General features: G+C 42.8%; 1 protein-coding gene across 5 annotated transcripts in view; it reads left to right on the forward strand.

Moving 5' to 3' along the window:
* The window catches only part of ATP11B (ATPase phospholipid transporting 11B (putative)), a 104,960-nt gene extending 98,028 nt beyond the window's left edge, over nt 1–6,932 (forward strand). For 2 of the 5 annotated variants that reach the window (XM_050964269.1, XM_050964270.1), the window contains one exon: nt 873–959. Coding sequence is in view for 2 of the 5 variants with exons in the window: in XM_050964271.1 (XP_050820228.1) it covers nt 873–1,091 (219 nt within the window). In the remaining 3 variants the exon portion in view is untranslated. Of the gene's footprint in view, nt 1–872; nt 3,648–5,812 lie in introns of those variants that run through there. The other 3 variants (XR_007775812.1, XM_050964268.1, XM_050964271.1) reach the window with 3 other exon arrangements.
* Nucleotides 6,933–17,856: the final 10,924 nt, after the last annotated feature.

Below are 17,856 nucleotides of genomic sequence, written 5' to 3' on the forward strand. Positions count from 1 at the left end.
GTGAGAGGTTAGTTCAACTCCGAATCATAAGCTTTAATAATGGCATTCCCAAATTCCAGTCCATATCCTGTGTTTTGTAAAGGTAGGTTCATCTGGCATCATAAATGGTAACCTGGGATAAAATTTCAGAACTATGTAAATAATACAAGAAGGGTAACTAGAAAAATTTTTCTTCTGTCTTTTTTGCTCATGATTTAATGTCAGCTTAAAATAGTAATAGTAAGTCTTATTGCTAGTCATGGAACCGACTTCCTTCAGAAAACTGCGTTCTGCAGTTCTTTTTGAATTGTTAAAACTATTTTTAGGCAGGTTGCCATATCCACAGTCTCATTTATTCTAAAGCCTCTTCTATTATTATTTTATTTGGGAGAGGAGGGCTAGTATATTTTGAATGGGGATAGATCTTGAGCTAGCGTAAATTATCATAGTTTGTTAACGTCAATGGGGCTATGACAATTTTATACTAACAGATAATCCGCCCCTGTAAGCGTATTACAGATAGAGCACTATAGTTGATGATTGGCCAGCCAGGTTACTTACGACAGTAGTGGGAACTGGACATATTTTTATTTGCTGGGTGCTTGTGTGGGGTCAATGTTAAACAATCTCCCATTTGTTCAATAAGCCATTTATTTGTTCAAATCTTGGCCGCACCAAAAAGCATCTAAATCTCAATCTGTATGATTCACATGAAGAAAGCAAATGCTGATCTCAATAAGGTATCATAATGTTTTTCCTATAAAACAGAAACATATTCTAGTAACACTACTGAAATTTAAAAACTAGCCTTCTTTAAGCATTGTCTGTGATAGCAGGACACTTTTGTCACTAGAATCCACAAATACTAATTCTTCTCTTTCTTTTCACTCCAGCTTACTGAGACAAGTTCAAGTATCAACTGCTTGGACTCCATGTGCTGCTTCTCAGATGGAGAAACAGCATGCGCATCTGTTAGAAGAATGTTGGAACGACTAATGGGAAGATGTAGTCCAACCCGGGTCAACAGGTGTGGAATTTCTCTCAATAGCCTTTGCTGCAGACGATTCTCCTATAAACTGGAACCTGATGAGCCTGCAGCTATAGATGTCTAACAAACCAGTTGCAGGTTTTGTGTAATTAACAGGAAATGCTATTCTTTATAGTGCTTTTTGTTCCTAAAAGATCCGTTTCTTGCTTACTGGGAGTGCTTTTGTTAGAAAAAGGAAGAAAACGGTTTTTCAAGAAACAGAACTCTCTTCAAACTTTGGTCTTTTTAGTATGAGATCTTGTGTTGTATATATGGTATTTTCTCTGGGTTTGTACATTCTTCTGTTTAGAAAAACAAACCTCACTGTGCTGATTGTTTTCCTGATCCAGCTTTTTGCCTTCACGAATCAAGCGTTATTTGTAAAGTCAAAAGGCTTTTCCTTTGATACTTAATGTATGTCCTCCAAATAGTCATGGATTAGCTTGAGTTACTTCTGAAGATATACAAAAGGATTGCATTTCCCCCAGACAATAACTCTATCATTAAAAGGTAAGTCTTTAGACTTTTCATCCATTGGTGGTTACTAAAATTAAATATTTTTTGTAATAAAACTTTTATACTCTATTTCTAGAAATGAGCTAATTTACAAAACAAAGCCTTCAAATTAACTTAGTTTTAAGGATTTTTCTGTTTGTATCAAAAATATCAGCAAAATCATGAGTGCCATTCAAAACTATGTGCTAAAATATCTTCTTGAATCTCCGTTTCAAAAAAAACTCAAAGAACTAGGTAACAAATTTGGGGGTAAAAATAAAAAACCTTTTGTATATCTTAGTCTGTCTTTTGCTGAATGATATCATAGTACTCTATTATTCAAAAGCCAAACCTGGAAAAAAAATTGCACTTCTCACATTTACATGGGGTTTCCTTTAATATGTGAACAACTGTCTCTTTTTAACTTAAAGGATGTGGTATCATTCATACAGAATAAAATCTGGTATGAGTAATTTATACTGACATGCATTGTCAGTTCTGATTTTTACCTTTAGGTGTTGACTTGGTATGTGGTACATTTCAGTTTCAAATTCTTGTGTTAACACAGTGTCTGTGATTCTAATCATCTTCTTTATTCTGACTTGCTTATGAAATTTTGTTAGTTGTTATTTCCATAAATCTAGGGTATAATTATGCAAAAATATCCTATTCTGTATAAGAAGGAACTGTTTATGATCAAGTAAATTTTTTTAATCAAAACTCTTGCTGTATAGTAAGCAGGCATGATGTGTAAAATAAACAGTTGAATAGAATTTTTAACCTACAAGATGAGCATTTAATTGGTCTAAAACCAACATTTCTGTAGTGGTTGCTTTAGCTATATTTTCACTTATTGCTATCTTCTGTAACAAATGAAAACGCTGCGCTGCAAATTAGAAACTTTTATTTTCCATGCTGCTTTCTTTGTTCTAATGTCATCTAATAAGTGATGCTGCGTTTGGCCAAAAAATTGTTTATTGTGCAGGATCTCATAAAGGTAGGTATATAATTATTTTTTCATTTTGCTTGGCATCTAGATTTTTTACAATTTCCTCCCTCCTCCTTCGGTGGGATCTACTAATAATAAAAAAATAAAATATCATATTTGACAGAATATAAAGCACTTTTTCAATATTGTTCTATTTCTCAGGTTACTTGTGTGTTACCTCGTCATCTTTTTTCCTAATGACTGTACGATCTAACTGAATAATTTTAAAGCCTAAAAAAGAGTTGTTAAAGTATTACAATTAACATTGCTTCAAACAAATAAATATGCAAAACAATCTAGGTGCTAGTCAAAGGGCTTTAGAAGTTCCGTTGTTGCTGCTGCAGCTCCAGTTTTTATATTGAAATGGCTCTTTGCAACCCTTTCAGTTTCACTTCATTACATTTTTGTTTTGAGTGACTCCAGCTCTTTCCCTTCAGCATTTCTATTTAAAATCTAGTCTAACAGTGGTCGGAGGATATATTTACGTTCTCCCCTCACTTCCCTTGCAATACGTGAAAGTCGCTGAATACTTTTGTTGAACGTACTAATTATATAAGTCACATAGAACAGTTACCTGAAGGTACAATTAAGTACTTTTAGTCCCAAAATATATTTACTTCTCAGTGTTAAGCTTAGATCAGACTTGGGTACAAATGCAATTTAGATTTTACTAAATAGCTATTGTCTTTTAGAAGATGCATGCACTTTCAAATGTAATAGACTATTGTGTAATGTTACGGCTGATGTGAACCAGCTGTTCTATTCCATCCCAGAGGTAGCTGCATATCATTGATGAATTAAGTGATACCTGTATATATGTAGTTTGTAAAAGTGCTTTGTAATCCTTCGTAATGAAAAACACTTTTCCAGTTCTGTTGATATAGATAGCTTGTGTTTATATACAATATGTGCACCTAATATTCTGTCAAATATGATAATGGGATATGAAATTATTATGCTATCAAATTTTGAGTGGGAGCCATTTCTTTTGATCTCAAGGTGTACAAATGCTTGGAGTAGAGGGCAGCCGGCATAAAGTACTGCAGTTCAATTGTTTTTTAAAATATAATCAAAATACATTTTTCATTGTTTCATTCATTTAAAATAAAATTGAAATATTGCATGTTTCTTGCAAACTAGTAAAATGCATTTCTCTCTGTCTCTCTCTCTCTTCCATTAAACTAAACTGTCTGTCTACTCATCAGCCAATAGAATATTAAAAATGCTGGATCACATATAAATTGTTATGGTAGAACCCATTACTGAATGATCTGGACCTGTCATTAGCCAATACACTTGTCAAGATACGTGTGTACTATTTTTGAAAAAACAGCAGATTTCTGACAGAGGCGGGCTTTGGAGCATAAATTGTTTCTACTTTGTGGCCCCCTTCCTTCCTGCCCTTTATTTTCAACTGTTAGTCTAATATGTTGACTTTAGCAATCCTGCCAAAGCAGTGGCCCATATACAGGATTTATTCGTTTAGGGAAATAACGTACTCTTAGGTGAAAAACATTGGTAGATTATATCAGAATAAAAAAGCAATGATAGTTTTGGATATTTTTTCTCTTGTCATTTTCGTTTAAATCTAGCACAGCCAATAGTAAAATACAGTAACTCTTCACTTAAAGTCCTCCTGGTTAAAGTTGTTTCATTGTTACATTGCGGATCAATTAGGGAACATGCTCGTTTAAAGTTGTGCAGTGCTCCCTTCTAACATCTTGCTCTTCCTGCAAGCAGTGGACAGCCTGTTACCACTAGCTGGTAGGGGCTTGGAACCAGGGTGGACCGGTAGCCCCCTTATCAGCTCCCCCCATCATCTCCCCATTCCCCTAAGTTCCCTGTGCAGCAGCTGCCAGCAGGCTAGCAACTGCAGCTGTCCCTCCCCCCACTGCCATGTGCTGCCCCTGCTCTCTGCCTTGGAGCTGCTTCCCAAGCCTGCTTGCTGTGCGGGGGTGGGGGGGGGAGAAAAAAGGGGGGGCTAATGTCAGGGTGTCCCCCTCCCCCCTGCTCCTACACCCTGCTTACTCCTTCTTCTCCATATAGAGCAGGGTCGGGGGACAGACGGAGAGAGACAGAGCCTGGGGCAGCAGCTGCTCTGTTTCCTGATCCACTTAAAAAGACAATGCACTTAAGAGTGGGTGAGCTTACTGAAAGGGGCAGTTTGCATTTCTCTCTCCCACACACAAGGTGTATGTCTGTCTCTGTCTGCCATGCTATCTCCCTCCCCTCCATTCCTGCTGCCTTGTAGAATGTTAGGCTACATTGTTGTTAATGTATTAACCCTTCAGGGCTCAGCCGAGTGCTAGTTCATCATTTAGCACAGGGGTTCTCAAACGGGGGGTTGGGACCCCTCGGGGGTCATGAGGTTATTACATGAGGGGGTCATGAGCTGTCAGCCTCCACTCCAAATCCCGCTTTGCCTCTAGCATTTATAATGGTGTTAAAAATATTAAAATGTATTTTTAATTTATATGGCTGGAGGTGTCACTCAAAGGCTTGCTATGTGAAAGGGATCACCAGTACAAAAGTTTGAGAACCACTGATTTAGCAGCAAGACTTTCCCTGGGAAATATTCCACCCTCTAACTTCACCACCTCAGCCAAGCTTCACAATCATCATAGCTGTGAACAATATTAAATTGTTTCTTTAAAATGTATGCTGTGTGTATGTACATAGTTTTTTGTCTAGTGAAAAACATTTTCCTGGAACCTACCCCCCCCCGTGTTTATATTAATTCTTATGGGGAAATTGGATTCGCTTAACATCGTTTTGCTTAAAGTCACATTTTTCAGGAACGTAGCTACGACGTTAAGTGAGGAGTTACTGTATATCTTAATGGCTATAGTTAAACTATTAGATTAAACTTGTTTGAAGTTAAGTAGTTCACTGCATCAGTATTAAAATATAGAAATAAATTTCCAATATATTAGCATACTGCAATTAGCTATTTGTGTAATGATAGGATTTGTTAGAATGATCTTACTGTGCCAAAAATAAATGTTGTATTCACTGTGCCTGATTTACATATATAATATTGAAGTTGCCTCAAAAAGCCTAGAAGCGCCATATAATTTAAATTGATAGCAGATTAAATATCTTTTTAGTCATGTTATAGTGAATTTTTTAAAAATAAATACTGTCCAGAAAATTCATGAAAGCATATTTTTGAGGGTTTGAATGAATTGCAGATGTCAGGATGGAATTAACTGACTACAGTTTTAAAGAAAGGAGTCATTTGCTTTTTGCTCTTAGACCTTTTTTCTCTCACTTAGAATTATAGGTTCCTAGTCAGCCAAACTTTTCTTTTATTGTTACTGTAGATCATGGAGCTCATCGGATCCCTACTATACCAACGACAGAAGCATCTTGACTCTCTCCACAATGGACTCACCCACTTGTTAACAAGGACATTTGTGGAAGCCATATGGTGCTTGCATATTGATAATAGGTTATGCATGAGTTCAGTGCTGTACTCTCTGTCCTAGAAGATGTGCTAGCACAACAAAAACATCTAAATACAAACCTCGTGCTCTATCTATCTTGTAGCATAGCAAAACATATATGTGAAGGATAATCTCTTCCACTAAATTTTCTAATCTTATACCCAAATTATTAGATATTTGAATGCTTTTTCCCTGCCCATTTCCTCTTTGTGCTTCATACTAACAGGTTGGAATCCTCTGTTTGACATTTTATTTGAGATCTCAAGGGAATGACCAAAATTTTCTGCCCTCAGGTAATTGATTTTTTTGAGGGTACTAATTTATTTTTAAGTCTGGTATTGTAAATTAAGCTGATTTTTTTTTTTTCCTTGGGGAGTGGGAGGAGAGAGATTTTTTTATTCTAAATTTATATTGAAGCTTCTTGTTATGTTAACCTCTTAGTCTACAAATAAACAAAACTCTTGTTTCTTCCATGGGCAAGTCAATTCATTAATATATCACTTTAAAGAAAATGATGCTGATGGATTAGCTGTGAAGAGATTGAAATACCATCTGCATATCTGTACTGGTGTACAAATGGCAATTTACCAGTAAAATATGACACAGCCTTTTCAAAGTGGTGACAAAAGCATAGGTGCACCCTTCAGGTGTAATAAGCATCTCCTGTTCTTTACAGAGGATATTTAAGAACCAGTCATTCTCCATAACCATTATATCCTACATGTTTTAATATCTATTCTTGATCCTAACGTGGAAAAATAGGGAGAAAACATGTTGAATGGATTGTGCAGTTCTCACTAGCATAAGTGTTGAAAATTTAAATGGTTTAATCCTTTTACCATTGGGGAGGGTTGCATGTTTTATTTTTAATATATTTATCTTCATACTGTATTTTGAAGATTTAAGCATTATCTTCATATATCTGAAGGACCTGACACATTGATGACAATGGTTTGATATACAAATATCTCAATAAAAACAAAGTGCACAAATGCTACTTTGGACAGAATTATATATTTTGCAGCTACATTTTCTGCTATAAATGTGTCTGAGTTCTTGGGGATGGGGTGGCTGTGTGTGTGAGTGTGTGAGAGAGCGAGAGAGAGAGCGCGAAGGACGACTGAATCTACTGGCCATAGAGAGAGACAAATAGGATGTTGCTAGACAGCTTTTTGTCACCCCGGCGTCTGGGCTGGTGGAGAGTGCTGCAGCCCCTGGACACTCATTGGGGACTCCATGTTTTAAATCAGTAGTTCTCAGCCAGGGGTTCACAAATCCTTTCAGGGGGGCCGAGGAGCTCTGAGGCTGAACCCTGGTGCCCCAAACCCCACTACTGAAGCCAGGAGGTCATGGGGCTGAAGGCGCCCCCCAAGTCCCTGAAGCCCGTCAAACCTTCCCCCGCAAGCCAAGAGCAGTGTGAGGCTGAAGCCAGGAGCCCCAGCACTCCCCCTGCTGAAGCTCGGAGCCACACTGGGAGCCCCCCCTACCTGTACACAGCCCTTAGCTACCCCCTCCCGACACCCTGAGTTACTCTTCTCACTTCACACAACTCCTAGATACCCCCTCCCTGCACCCTGAGTGGTTTTCAAACTTTGAACTGACTCCCCCTTTGAGTTATATTTTGGGGTTGCGTCTCCTCATAGCCCAGACAGGCTGGGTGGCCTCCTGAGTGAGTCGGGGTGGAGGTGGCACTGGACCCTGCTGTGCGGAGCTGACTCGAGCCCTGCCAACTCTTGCCCCCTCCCCCCAAATAGAAGTAAAAATATGCCTATGCCCCAGGGTCCCCCACTGGCCTGGAGCCCTGTGCCCCCAACCCCACTGGGCCCTGGTGTTTTTATAACATGTTGAGGGGGGCCTCAGCAAGAAAAAGATTGAGAACCTCTGTTTTAAATCAGCCTCTGGCTACTCAGTCCCATAAATAAAATTTCTGCCTCACTGAAAAGGAGGAGGTGGTGGTGGAAAGCTGCATCTATACTGGCAAAACTCAGACCTGTAATTATCTACCAGTGGTGGCAATGGCGCATGCAGTGGGCGCAGACTCTCTTACCAAGGTTTTGCCTAATCCTAGGTAGTGTAGACAAGGTGTGTAGGCAGCCTGCCAACAGGAGGCAATCGCTGGGCAGGCCCCAGGGCGGCACGGGTGGCGGCGAAGGTAGCCAGGCAGGCATGTAGAAGTGCTGGCCATGCCAGAAGAGCACAGCCGACAGCTTACTGGGCACCAGCCAGCACAGGCACAGCACAGGCACAAATGTCAGGCGGATCGTGTCTGCGGCTTGTGCCTGCATGCACCAGTCGCCACACGTGGTCCATCTCCGCACCCATGTGGCGATATCACACCAGGCCTGGTGGCCCACTGACTGTTCTGCCCTGGGGCCCGGAATTGCTGTCGGTGGGCCTGTGTGTAAGGTAGACAACACAATGGTCTAAGTGCCTGCCCCATCTACACTACAGTTTCCATTATTGCTATCACCTGTAGAGCTGCATTAGCAGTGAATGACATGACTGGTATTTTTTTCATGGTGTAGACAAAGCTTTAGAAGTCATCTATGCTATGGGACATGGGCTGCTGCAAGAGAGAGAGATTGCTCTCCATTATTCTACTTCTCCCAAGCTTTGCTGGATTCTGTGAACTGTAGGGGGTGAAGTGTTAAGATGTCTCCACTGCTGTTCTCCCTTCTCAGATTTTTGGGTCATCACTGCTAACAACTCCAGTGCCTACTTCTGGTGCTGTTCACAGCTTTCCCAGCAATGCATCAGTTTCGTTCACATCTTGAGTCTTCATTTTTGCTACAGTAAGGACTAGAAACTTAACTTTTTACAAATGAAAGTTTACATTCTTGAGCAACTGGTGGATTTATCAATCTTTCAATTGTATACATATACTTGGAAGTCTGAGTTAAATACTAGCACAGGTTTTCTCAGTGGTTTCTGTTCCTGAGGGAAAAAAAATTATGCCATGGTTATCTGTGAAATAATTTTAGGCCACACTTTCTAAACAACTTCTCATCAGATATCTGTTGTTTGCCACTGTTATCTTTGTGTGTTAAGCCATTATGCTTCACTTCTCAAAAGTAGCTGACCGTGTCTGTCAACGTCATTCATTCCTTAGCCAACCCTCAGTGGTTTTCAGTGTTGCCATGTAGTTTTTCATTAGTTCTTGTGATTAGTATGTCATGTTTTGAAATCTAAATTATGGCAAATGGTTTATATAAAAAAGGGAAAATGCTTTGAAAAATAACCCTGCTCCAAGCATTTATAACAATTCCATACCATACGTATATAATGTTTTGACTTTTGTGGTATGAATACAAGGTTGAATACATTTGTGCCAAACAAGCAAAATCTAAGGTTACTGGAGAAATAAGCTCTTCCTGAATTGTTGAAATACATAAGAATTTATGAGTTTACCACAGGTACATGTCTCTATTTGGAGAAAAACTTTATCAGTAATGTTTATTTCTCATTAATGGGAATACATAATTGGTTTGCATAGAATATAGAATTTTTATCTAATGAACGCTTAGGAGGAAAAGCAACAATATTTTGTAATGTACCACAAATAATGTAGAATTGGTTTTACTTGAGAGAGGTTGGTTTTGTATACACTTCTGACTGTTACTGTATTTGCAATATGCCAGTTCTAGATTGGCTAGTATGTGCAATTTTACACAAAATTAACCAAGTATGTCATCTTCAGTTATCCAACAGTAACTATCGATCTTTCTGATTGAGGACATGAGGGAAAAGAATGTATGGTATAGAGATGAGTATGCAGAGTTACCTTTACTCCTGAAATCCACAAAATGAAGGCACATGCAAAGGATTTCTTACGGAGTTTTTCCTTTTACTGCAATAAAGACTGCTTCAAACATTCTTAACTCATAGTAACACAAATGACATTATATACATTCTTATGAATGAAAGAGAGCACTTTATCCATAGCCACCTTTAAAACTAGATTGAATTCTCAGCAGATCTTAATACCTCGTATGGGGGAAAAGTCAGTTTTTCAAGAGCATATATTCTTTCACACAACATTTGGTGTGTAAAGCATACCGTGTAGACACTGGGAACTGGAAATGACATAAAAGTCTGCTTACATTAAAAACATTTCAAGCTAAAATATTAATATTTAAAATATCAATTTAAATATTATAATATAGAGGGAGACCACAAAAGTGGAGAGGCAATGTTGAAAACTATGTAATTTCAAAATGATCTCTTGTTTGCTGGTGAAAATGGTTATTTAAAACAGAAAACACAATTTTCAATACAAGCTACCCAACTGAGTCTCCTTACTAGAAATAATTAGTAATACTTTCAAACCCTTATTTTTACAATCAGATTTAAACTGTTCTCTGTGAAAAGTCTCATTTCTAGTACTAGAAATTTCGCATCATAAAGTTATTGGTAAACAAGAATAGCCTATAGAATTTTTGATTGACAAACTTTCTTTTAAGATTAGGCTTTATGTACTCCAGTTGTATTTGTGAAGTGCAGCATTCAGAAGTACTTACCATGTATGCGATCAAAATCATTTGTTCAGGAGAATTCTCTATCTTGCTATATTGTTCTCATTTTACAGGATACAATAGTAATGTTGCTGTTTAGAAGTTAACCCATAGTAATGGTTAATTGTTACTGCATTATGGTATAATCATCATGGTTTCTAATGGAATTACATTACTAGAGCTGGGTAAACCATTCATAGTGAAGAAGTTGAGTAAGTTAGCCGTTTTTCTGTTCACTAATTATCTGTGGACAGACATTTTACAGATTAGTGTTTTATGCAAACATTTCAGTCTACTGCTGGCTTGCAAATTCGTTGCTTCTGCTATTTGCTTTCTAAGGTATGTGATTTATCACCTCAGTCACACATCTGGTTTCTTCTCCCTATTTTGGGTTACTTAACTTTTATGAATGGGGTAGGGGAAATTGGTGATTTTGCTATAGCTGTGTGAAAACTTCTTCAACGGTCTTCTCACAAACACATTCACAAAAGTACTTGCAAGTCTTTGTTTTCCACGGAAACATTCCTGCAGCTAAATATCCTTCATACAGATTGCAAAGGCAGTCAAATGAAAAATACGCACCAGGAGTTATCCACTTTAATCCATAGTTTTCACTAGAATGTTCTCCATCGCTTTCTTGAAACATTCACCTAGCTCTAGCTATTACCACAGTATAATGCAAGTGGTTTTGCAGTAATTTTAGACAATTGTCATTACCGTAGATATGACTTTGTTTCCAGTATGTATAAATGCATGGAACTTAAAGTCTTACAGGCTTTGGGCAAAAAGGCATCTGATTATATAGTACAAAAAGGTATATGAGAGCACCCTAAAAATATCGCTAATTACAACAGTGTGAATTGTTTAAAAGACGCATTTAAATGTGTCTAAACATGATCTAATGTAATAGCAAATACCATTCTTTATAGTCAACATTTTTAAAGGAAATTGTTTCGTATGTCAAAGGAGCCTGGTTGATTGATTGCCTTTTTCTTATCTTGGGATAAATCATAATACGTTGCATGTATATATTTAAGAAGCATGGGCAGAGTACTTTAAAAACGAGACTGTTTCAGGTATAAATAAAATGTCATTACTACACCAAAGAGTATATTTTTAAGAAAAATGCTTAATTATGGTCCCATTAAATGTTTCAATTCTTATGTAGATGTAGAAATAGTGAATCATCTTACCTCCCCCTCTCTCCCCCTTAAGAAAAACATGATCAAGTGCTGCTTGTTTTGGGTAAAAAACCTGAATGATACTCATGCCAGAAGTACTGGATGCTACATTGAAATTGATACTGTTGGACATTAATGGGCATTAACAACTGGAAACTGTAGCAATAATTAGTACAAAAAATTTCAGACCTCAAACACTGTGCTGCCGCTAATGTTCTGACAGACAGCAGAGTTAATGCAGGGTGTTACATGTACAGTTCTGTTGGTGAAGTTGTTTTTAAATAGTTCATGGAAATAATATTTATTCAATAAAACTTTCACTTTTAGCTGGGTTGGTTTGTTTTTAATTGTGTGATTTGCTTTGAATTGTGTATATTTTGATGCATCTATATATACTACACCAGGGGTTGGCAACCTTTCAGAAGTGGTGTGTCGAGTCTTCATTTATTCACTCTAACTTAAGGTGTTGTGTGTCAGTAATACATTTTAACCTTTTTTAGAAGGTCTCTTTCTAGAAGTCTATAATATATAACTAAACTTTTGTTGTATGTAAAGTAAATAAGGTTTCAAAATGTTGAAGCTTTATTTGAAATTAAATTTAAAATGCAGAGCCCCCTGGACCAGTGGTCAGGACCCAGGCACTGTGACCGCCACTGAAAATCAGCTCTCGTGCCACCTTCGGCACCTGTGCCATGGGTTGCCTACCCCTGTACTACACCATTATGTGTGTGGAAACAGTACTTCAGAGCATGATTTCATAACCACAGTTTTGTGTTTAAATTGCCTTTGAGCTATTGTAAAAGTTACTTTAAAATCTTAATGCTCTGTAGCATCCTCTCTTGTCTACATTTGGGAGTTTTATTTAATCCCATCAACAGCCCATGGGTGTACCTACAGCACAGGGAACCTTCAGCACATCCTTCAACTTAGAGCTGCTGATTTTTCTGGTAGCCACAAATCCACATCCAAGAACTGTAACAAAGAGAAGTTTTGTTCTGATAGCTGATTCCTTTTTGTTGCCAGCATCCTAGAGTAAATAAAGTCATTTGCAAACTCAGGTTTTAATTCTTTCTTTACCTTCAAGACAACTTTACATTTAGCAGAACAGCAGCTTTTGTTGAGTTTTATTTGTTTTCTTATGCTGAAACTTTATCAGTGAAGTTTCTTATGGTGTGCAAGCAGACCCAAATCTTCAAAAACTCTCTTGGGCTGTATTAACATTTTAACAGCATCTCCTACCCTTTCAAATAAGGAACGTCCTGTGCATCAAATCAGGCATACAATTCAACCTTATTTTTTGTTGCATCTTCCATGCCAATTATCCCTCTGCTCAAGAAGTGTATATCCTATAGAAACTTGACTTCAGGTTGAATTTTAAGACGCATACAAGTAGAAGAAGAGGAGATCCATGAAAACTATTCCAGTTGACAAGAGTAACTACAGTGAAGTTTTATTTGCAACCCTTGTGGCAGGATTGTGTAATAAAACAGAGAAAACCCGTGATAGAGAGAAGCAGTCAAGATAGCTTAGATCAGGGGTCAGCAACCTATAGCATGTGTGCCACCTTTGACATGTGAGCTGATTTTGCCTGGCATGCGGCTGCCAGCTGGGGTCCTGGCCGCCGGCCCCACTCAGCACGCAGCCAGCTGAGTGAACGGAACCCCAGGCCGGCAGGAGGCTGAGTGGGGCCGACAGCCGGGACCCCAGACCGGCAGCAGGCACGCCCCCCCGCGTCCCTCCTCACCGGGGTCAGGTTCTGTGTCTTCCAGGAGTGTGAGCCGCCGGGGCACGCGGCCCTGAGCCTGCTGCGGGAGGGGCAGCAGTGGTGGCTCTCGCTCCCAGGAGCCACAGAGCCCGAGCGCAGCAAGGCGGAAGCGGGGGAAGGCATGGGCACCACCGCCCGCAGGCATCCACTGCAGAAGCCCCGCCGGGGGGGCACACGGGGCCGAAGCCTGGGCAGGCGTGCCCCCCAGCCCCCCCTCACCTTGCTCAGGTTCTGTGGCTGCTGGAAGTGTGAGCTTCCCACCCCCCCAAACTGCCTCAGCACTCCACGTGGAACTCCATGTGGAGCCAGCGTCTGACTGGCATGGGCATGGTAAGGGGAGTCCCAGGGAGCAGGGGGAGGGTTGGATGGGTTGGGAGATCTGGGTGTCCTGTCAGGGGGCAGGGAGTGGTTGGAGGGAGTGTGCGAGTCCCGGGGCTCTGTCTGGGGGTGGATAAAGGTTGGGGTAGGGTGCTAGGGGGGCAGTTGGGGGGGTTCAGGTGGGGGCAGTCAGAGGACTCAGAGCAGGGAGGCTTAGGTAGGGGGTGGGGTTCTGCAGGGAAGTTAGGGGCACAGGTCCCAGGAGGTGGCAGTCAGGGGACATGGAGCGGGGGGGGGTTGGGGGTTCGGGCTAGGGCAGGGCTCTCCCCTCTTTTTGATTGTTGAAATATGGTAACCCTAGGCAAGGGGGGAGACAGGGGCCTCAGGGGGGCTGGCACCCACATGCATCCATTGAAGCCTGCAGGAGCCCACGGAGTCGGGGGGGGGGCCACTGCCATCTTTGCAGGCTGCTGCCCCCCTGCAGCAGGCCGGCTCCTCCATGGCTGGGGCTTGCTGCTGCTCCAAGTGGGACACTGGCTCTCCGGTGCCACCAGAAGGCGGCTCCTCCCTGCCGAGCTGCTGCAGCAGCCCAAACCTGGCACAGCCAGTGAGTGGACTTGAGGTGGGGGCCACCTGCTTGGGGTGGGGAGGGCTCGTGGGGGGGGGGTTGTGCACTCTCCAGGGGAGTTTGGGGGGGGGGGGAACCTGGTCTGGGGAACAGCTCCTGGACACGACTGGCCCCTGGGGGCTATAAAGGCGTGCTGGGATTTGCCCCTCAATGAACCAATGTGCAAGGGGCATGGGGAACTAGGTCCAAGTTTCACCTAGGGCACAAAATATCCTTGCACTGACCCTGCCCTGGGGGAGGGGAGGTGCACCCCATGTTAAAAACCACTCCACTAAACTGCTAAGAGCTGCATTTTAATTTAATTTTAAATGAAGCTTCTTAAACATTTTAAAAAATTTGGTCTTTAAGTCTATGTAAAGTAATGTTAATGTACTACCAGCAGGTGAAATCTTAAATTAGAGTGAATAAATGAAGACTCAGCACACCACTTCTGAAAGGTGGCCAACGCCTGGCTTAGATGAAGTCACATGGTAGCTTATAAAGCAAACAAGCCAACTCTAACTTAGAGACCGAACTACTGCTTGTGGCGGCTCCTCAAGGCATGGCTGGGCCCGGGTGGTGATTTTTGGCCTGGGAGCTCAAGCTCGAGCTCTTACTCTAGCCCAAGTGGGGAGGGGGAAGGCCTGCATGCAGCCAAGCGCCTCTACCACTGTTCTCCATTTTTCTGAAGGCTCTGGGTGCGTTGGTGGTACAGTGCAGTAAGCAAGACTGTCACTGAAAGCAAGTTATACAGAGGCTGCTCGGGACAGTATTATGAATTTTGCAGTTGCTGGAAACACCAGCAATTCATGGTGGTTAAACGAAACAGAGGAAATTATCTGGTGAAGGAGTCTTCAAAATACAGCCTAGTTCTTCTGTAACATTAATAGCACTAAATGGTGGCACTAGCAGTCTGTGAATTGCATGTACATAGCATCTTACTATAAAACAAAGACCAATCATAGCAGATGTGTTCCATCTAAGCGGGAGCGGGGAGGGAGCTCTGCAAAGTTCTTTAATGGGGCTGACAGTTTTTTCCCCTTACCCAGCTCTGAGCATGCGCCCTAAACTCTTCAAGCTACGTATATCCCAACATGATGTGCTTTCGTTTGATAGAGGAGAAGCCTCTGTACTAAGAGGTGGCTAAAGAGAGTAGCAGAGGTAGGAAATAGGATGGTAATAAACTGGAGCCAGAGCGAGAGGAGAGTTCAGGGCCAAACAGCCACATTTGAGCTGACACATTGCTGGGAGATGTCCTTAGTCCCCCACCCCCACCCCTACCCCTTTTGGCCCGAGGCTGCTCCAGAGTGGGCAGAACCCTAAAGCTCACAGGGGAGTCAATATTAGCAGCGGGAGAGATTTGCTCGCCCACGCGGAGGTGAATCAGCAGCGGTACTGCCACGGAGGCCAGTCTGTTGTTTGTATTGCAATAGTACAGAGCAGGCCCCAGGAGCAGGGGGAAATCTAGTGCAGCAGCTCTACAGAAGCACCTTGTAAGTGCTTGAAGTGGCTGGGAACAGCTTATGGTCTAATGAGACGAACGGAAAGGGGGGAGGGGAGTAGGGTGACCAGCCGTCCCGATAAAATCAGGACTGTCCTGAACAGAGTACGGTCGGACTGCCAGTTTGTCTCCTGGTCTTTGGCAGCAATTCGGCGGAGGGCCCTTCGGTCGCAGCCGGTCTTCGGCAGTATTTTGGCAGCGGGTAATAAACCTTGCCGCCAAAGACAGAAGCACCTGCCTCCGAAATACTGCCGCAGACCGTCTGCGACTGAAGGGCTCTCCGGCGAATTGCACTGAACTGAGTGTTTACAAACCCGGCCTTGCACATTGGCTCAGAGCCAATGGGAGCTGCTGGCAGCGGCATGGGGTGAGGGACTTGCTGGCTGCCATGTCCAGCAGCTCCCGTTGGCCTGCAGCAGCGAAGCGTGGCCAGCAGCCGCGGCAGGTAAACAAACTGGCCCAGCCTGCCAGGGGCTTTCCCTGCACAAGCGGCAACCCCATTTGAGAAACACGGAAGTAAAAGAATGAGGCTGGGTGGGAAGGGGACAGGGTCATGCTGCTGCTAAGCAGAAAGTTAAGAAGGGCAAGAATCTAAACCTGGGGGGGTCTGCAACCTTTCAGCCACGGTGTGCTGAGTCTTCATTTATTCACTGTGATTTAAGGGATCACGTGCCAGTAATACATTCTGACATTTTTTTAGAAGGGCTCTTTCTGTAAGCTATAACTAAATGAGTGTTCTAGGTAAAGTAAATCAGGTTTTTTTAAATGTTTAAGATGCTTCATTTAAAAATAAATTAAAATGCAGAGCCCCCTGGGCTGGTGGCCAGGACCTGGGCTGTGTGAGTGCCACTGGAAATCACCTCGCATGCCATAGGTAGCCTACCCCTGAGCTAAATGGCACAGGACACAGGCACTGGGGCAGGGCTGTGAAGGGGGTGCTTGCTGCTCCTTGCTAAGCTCATGGCTCTGCTTTCCCCCTGCACACTTGAGCAATGCTAGCTCGTACTAACTAACCCCTAGGCAGGAGGCTGCTGGGGCAGCACTGTATGTGAACTCCTGAAACGATGGACCTGGAGGCATGGGGGGGGGGGGGGTGAGAGGAAGTAGTCACATAGGTCTTTGTTCTCGTACCATGGATGTGGCCTTAAACCCTGGACCATCAAATGCTTCCCCTGCCTTTCATGCAGAGAGCAAGGCTTTACCATATCTGTCCCTTCCTCACAGGCCAAGCCCAAAGTCGGCCCTAATACCCGCCAAGGATTGAAACAGCAGGATGTGGGAGGTGGGGCATTGCAGGGCTCCTACACTGGCACTGTTGAGGGTAGGGTGATCAGATGTCCCTGATTTTATAGGGACAGTCCTGATATTGAGGCTTTGTCTTACACAGGCACCTATTTCCCCCCCACCCTCCCCACCCCAGTCAGCATTTTTCACCTTTGCTATTGGGTCACCCTAGCCATGGAAGTTCTTGCAGTACCCACCTTCCCTACAGAGGCTGAGGCAGGGATTACGCCCCCCAACCCCCCGGCCATGCTCAACCTAGTGCTTGGAGGAGGAAAGGGACTCAGAAGGCAGTGGTGGATTGGCCTATGGGCCAGCCCTGGCAGGCTCACTGGAATGCAGACCCCCGCCCCCCGCTCCGCCTACTAACCAGGGGCCCCCTGCCCTAGTCTTCCTCCTCCGCCCCCTGGCCAGGTCTAAGCACATTTCCCCCCACCCCGACCCAGCTGGCCTGCTTGGTGCTGACTGATGCTTTACCTAATATATACACACACCTGCCTCCCTCAAAGGGGGCTGGCTGAACCCAAGCCCTGCCACCTCCCCCCACCCCCTTTTTTTTGGTTAGGGTGGGCAGTTGTCTCCTTTGCACAACTAGCGGCTGCCCACCTCCACCAAAAAAGTTTAGTGGTCAGGGCTCAAAATGGCGACATTCCTGGCCATTATGGACCTTCTAGGTTGTAGTAAGAACCACCCATGGAGCCCAGGCAGCTGCGGGCACCCTCCCCACCCCACGTGCCCTGGGCAGGGGTGCCAGGGT

This window comes from Gopherus flavomarginatus, chromosome 8 (genome assembly GCF_025201925.1).
Source record: "Gopherus flavomarginatus isolate rGopFla2 chromosome 8, rGopFla2.mat.asm, whole genome shotgun sequence".
Classification (NCBI taxonomy): domain Eukaryota; kingdom Metazoa; phylum Chordata; order Testudines; family Testudinidae; genus Gopherus; species Gopherus flavomarginatus.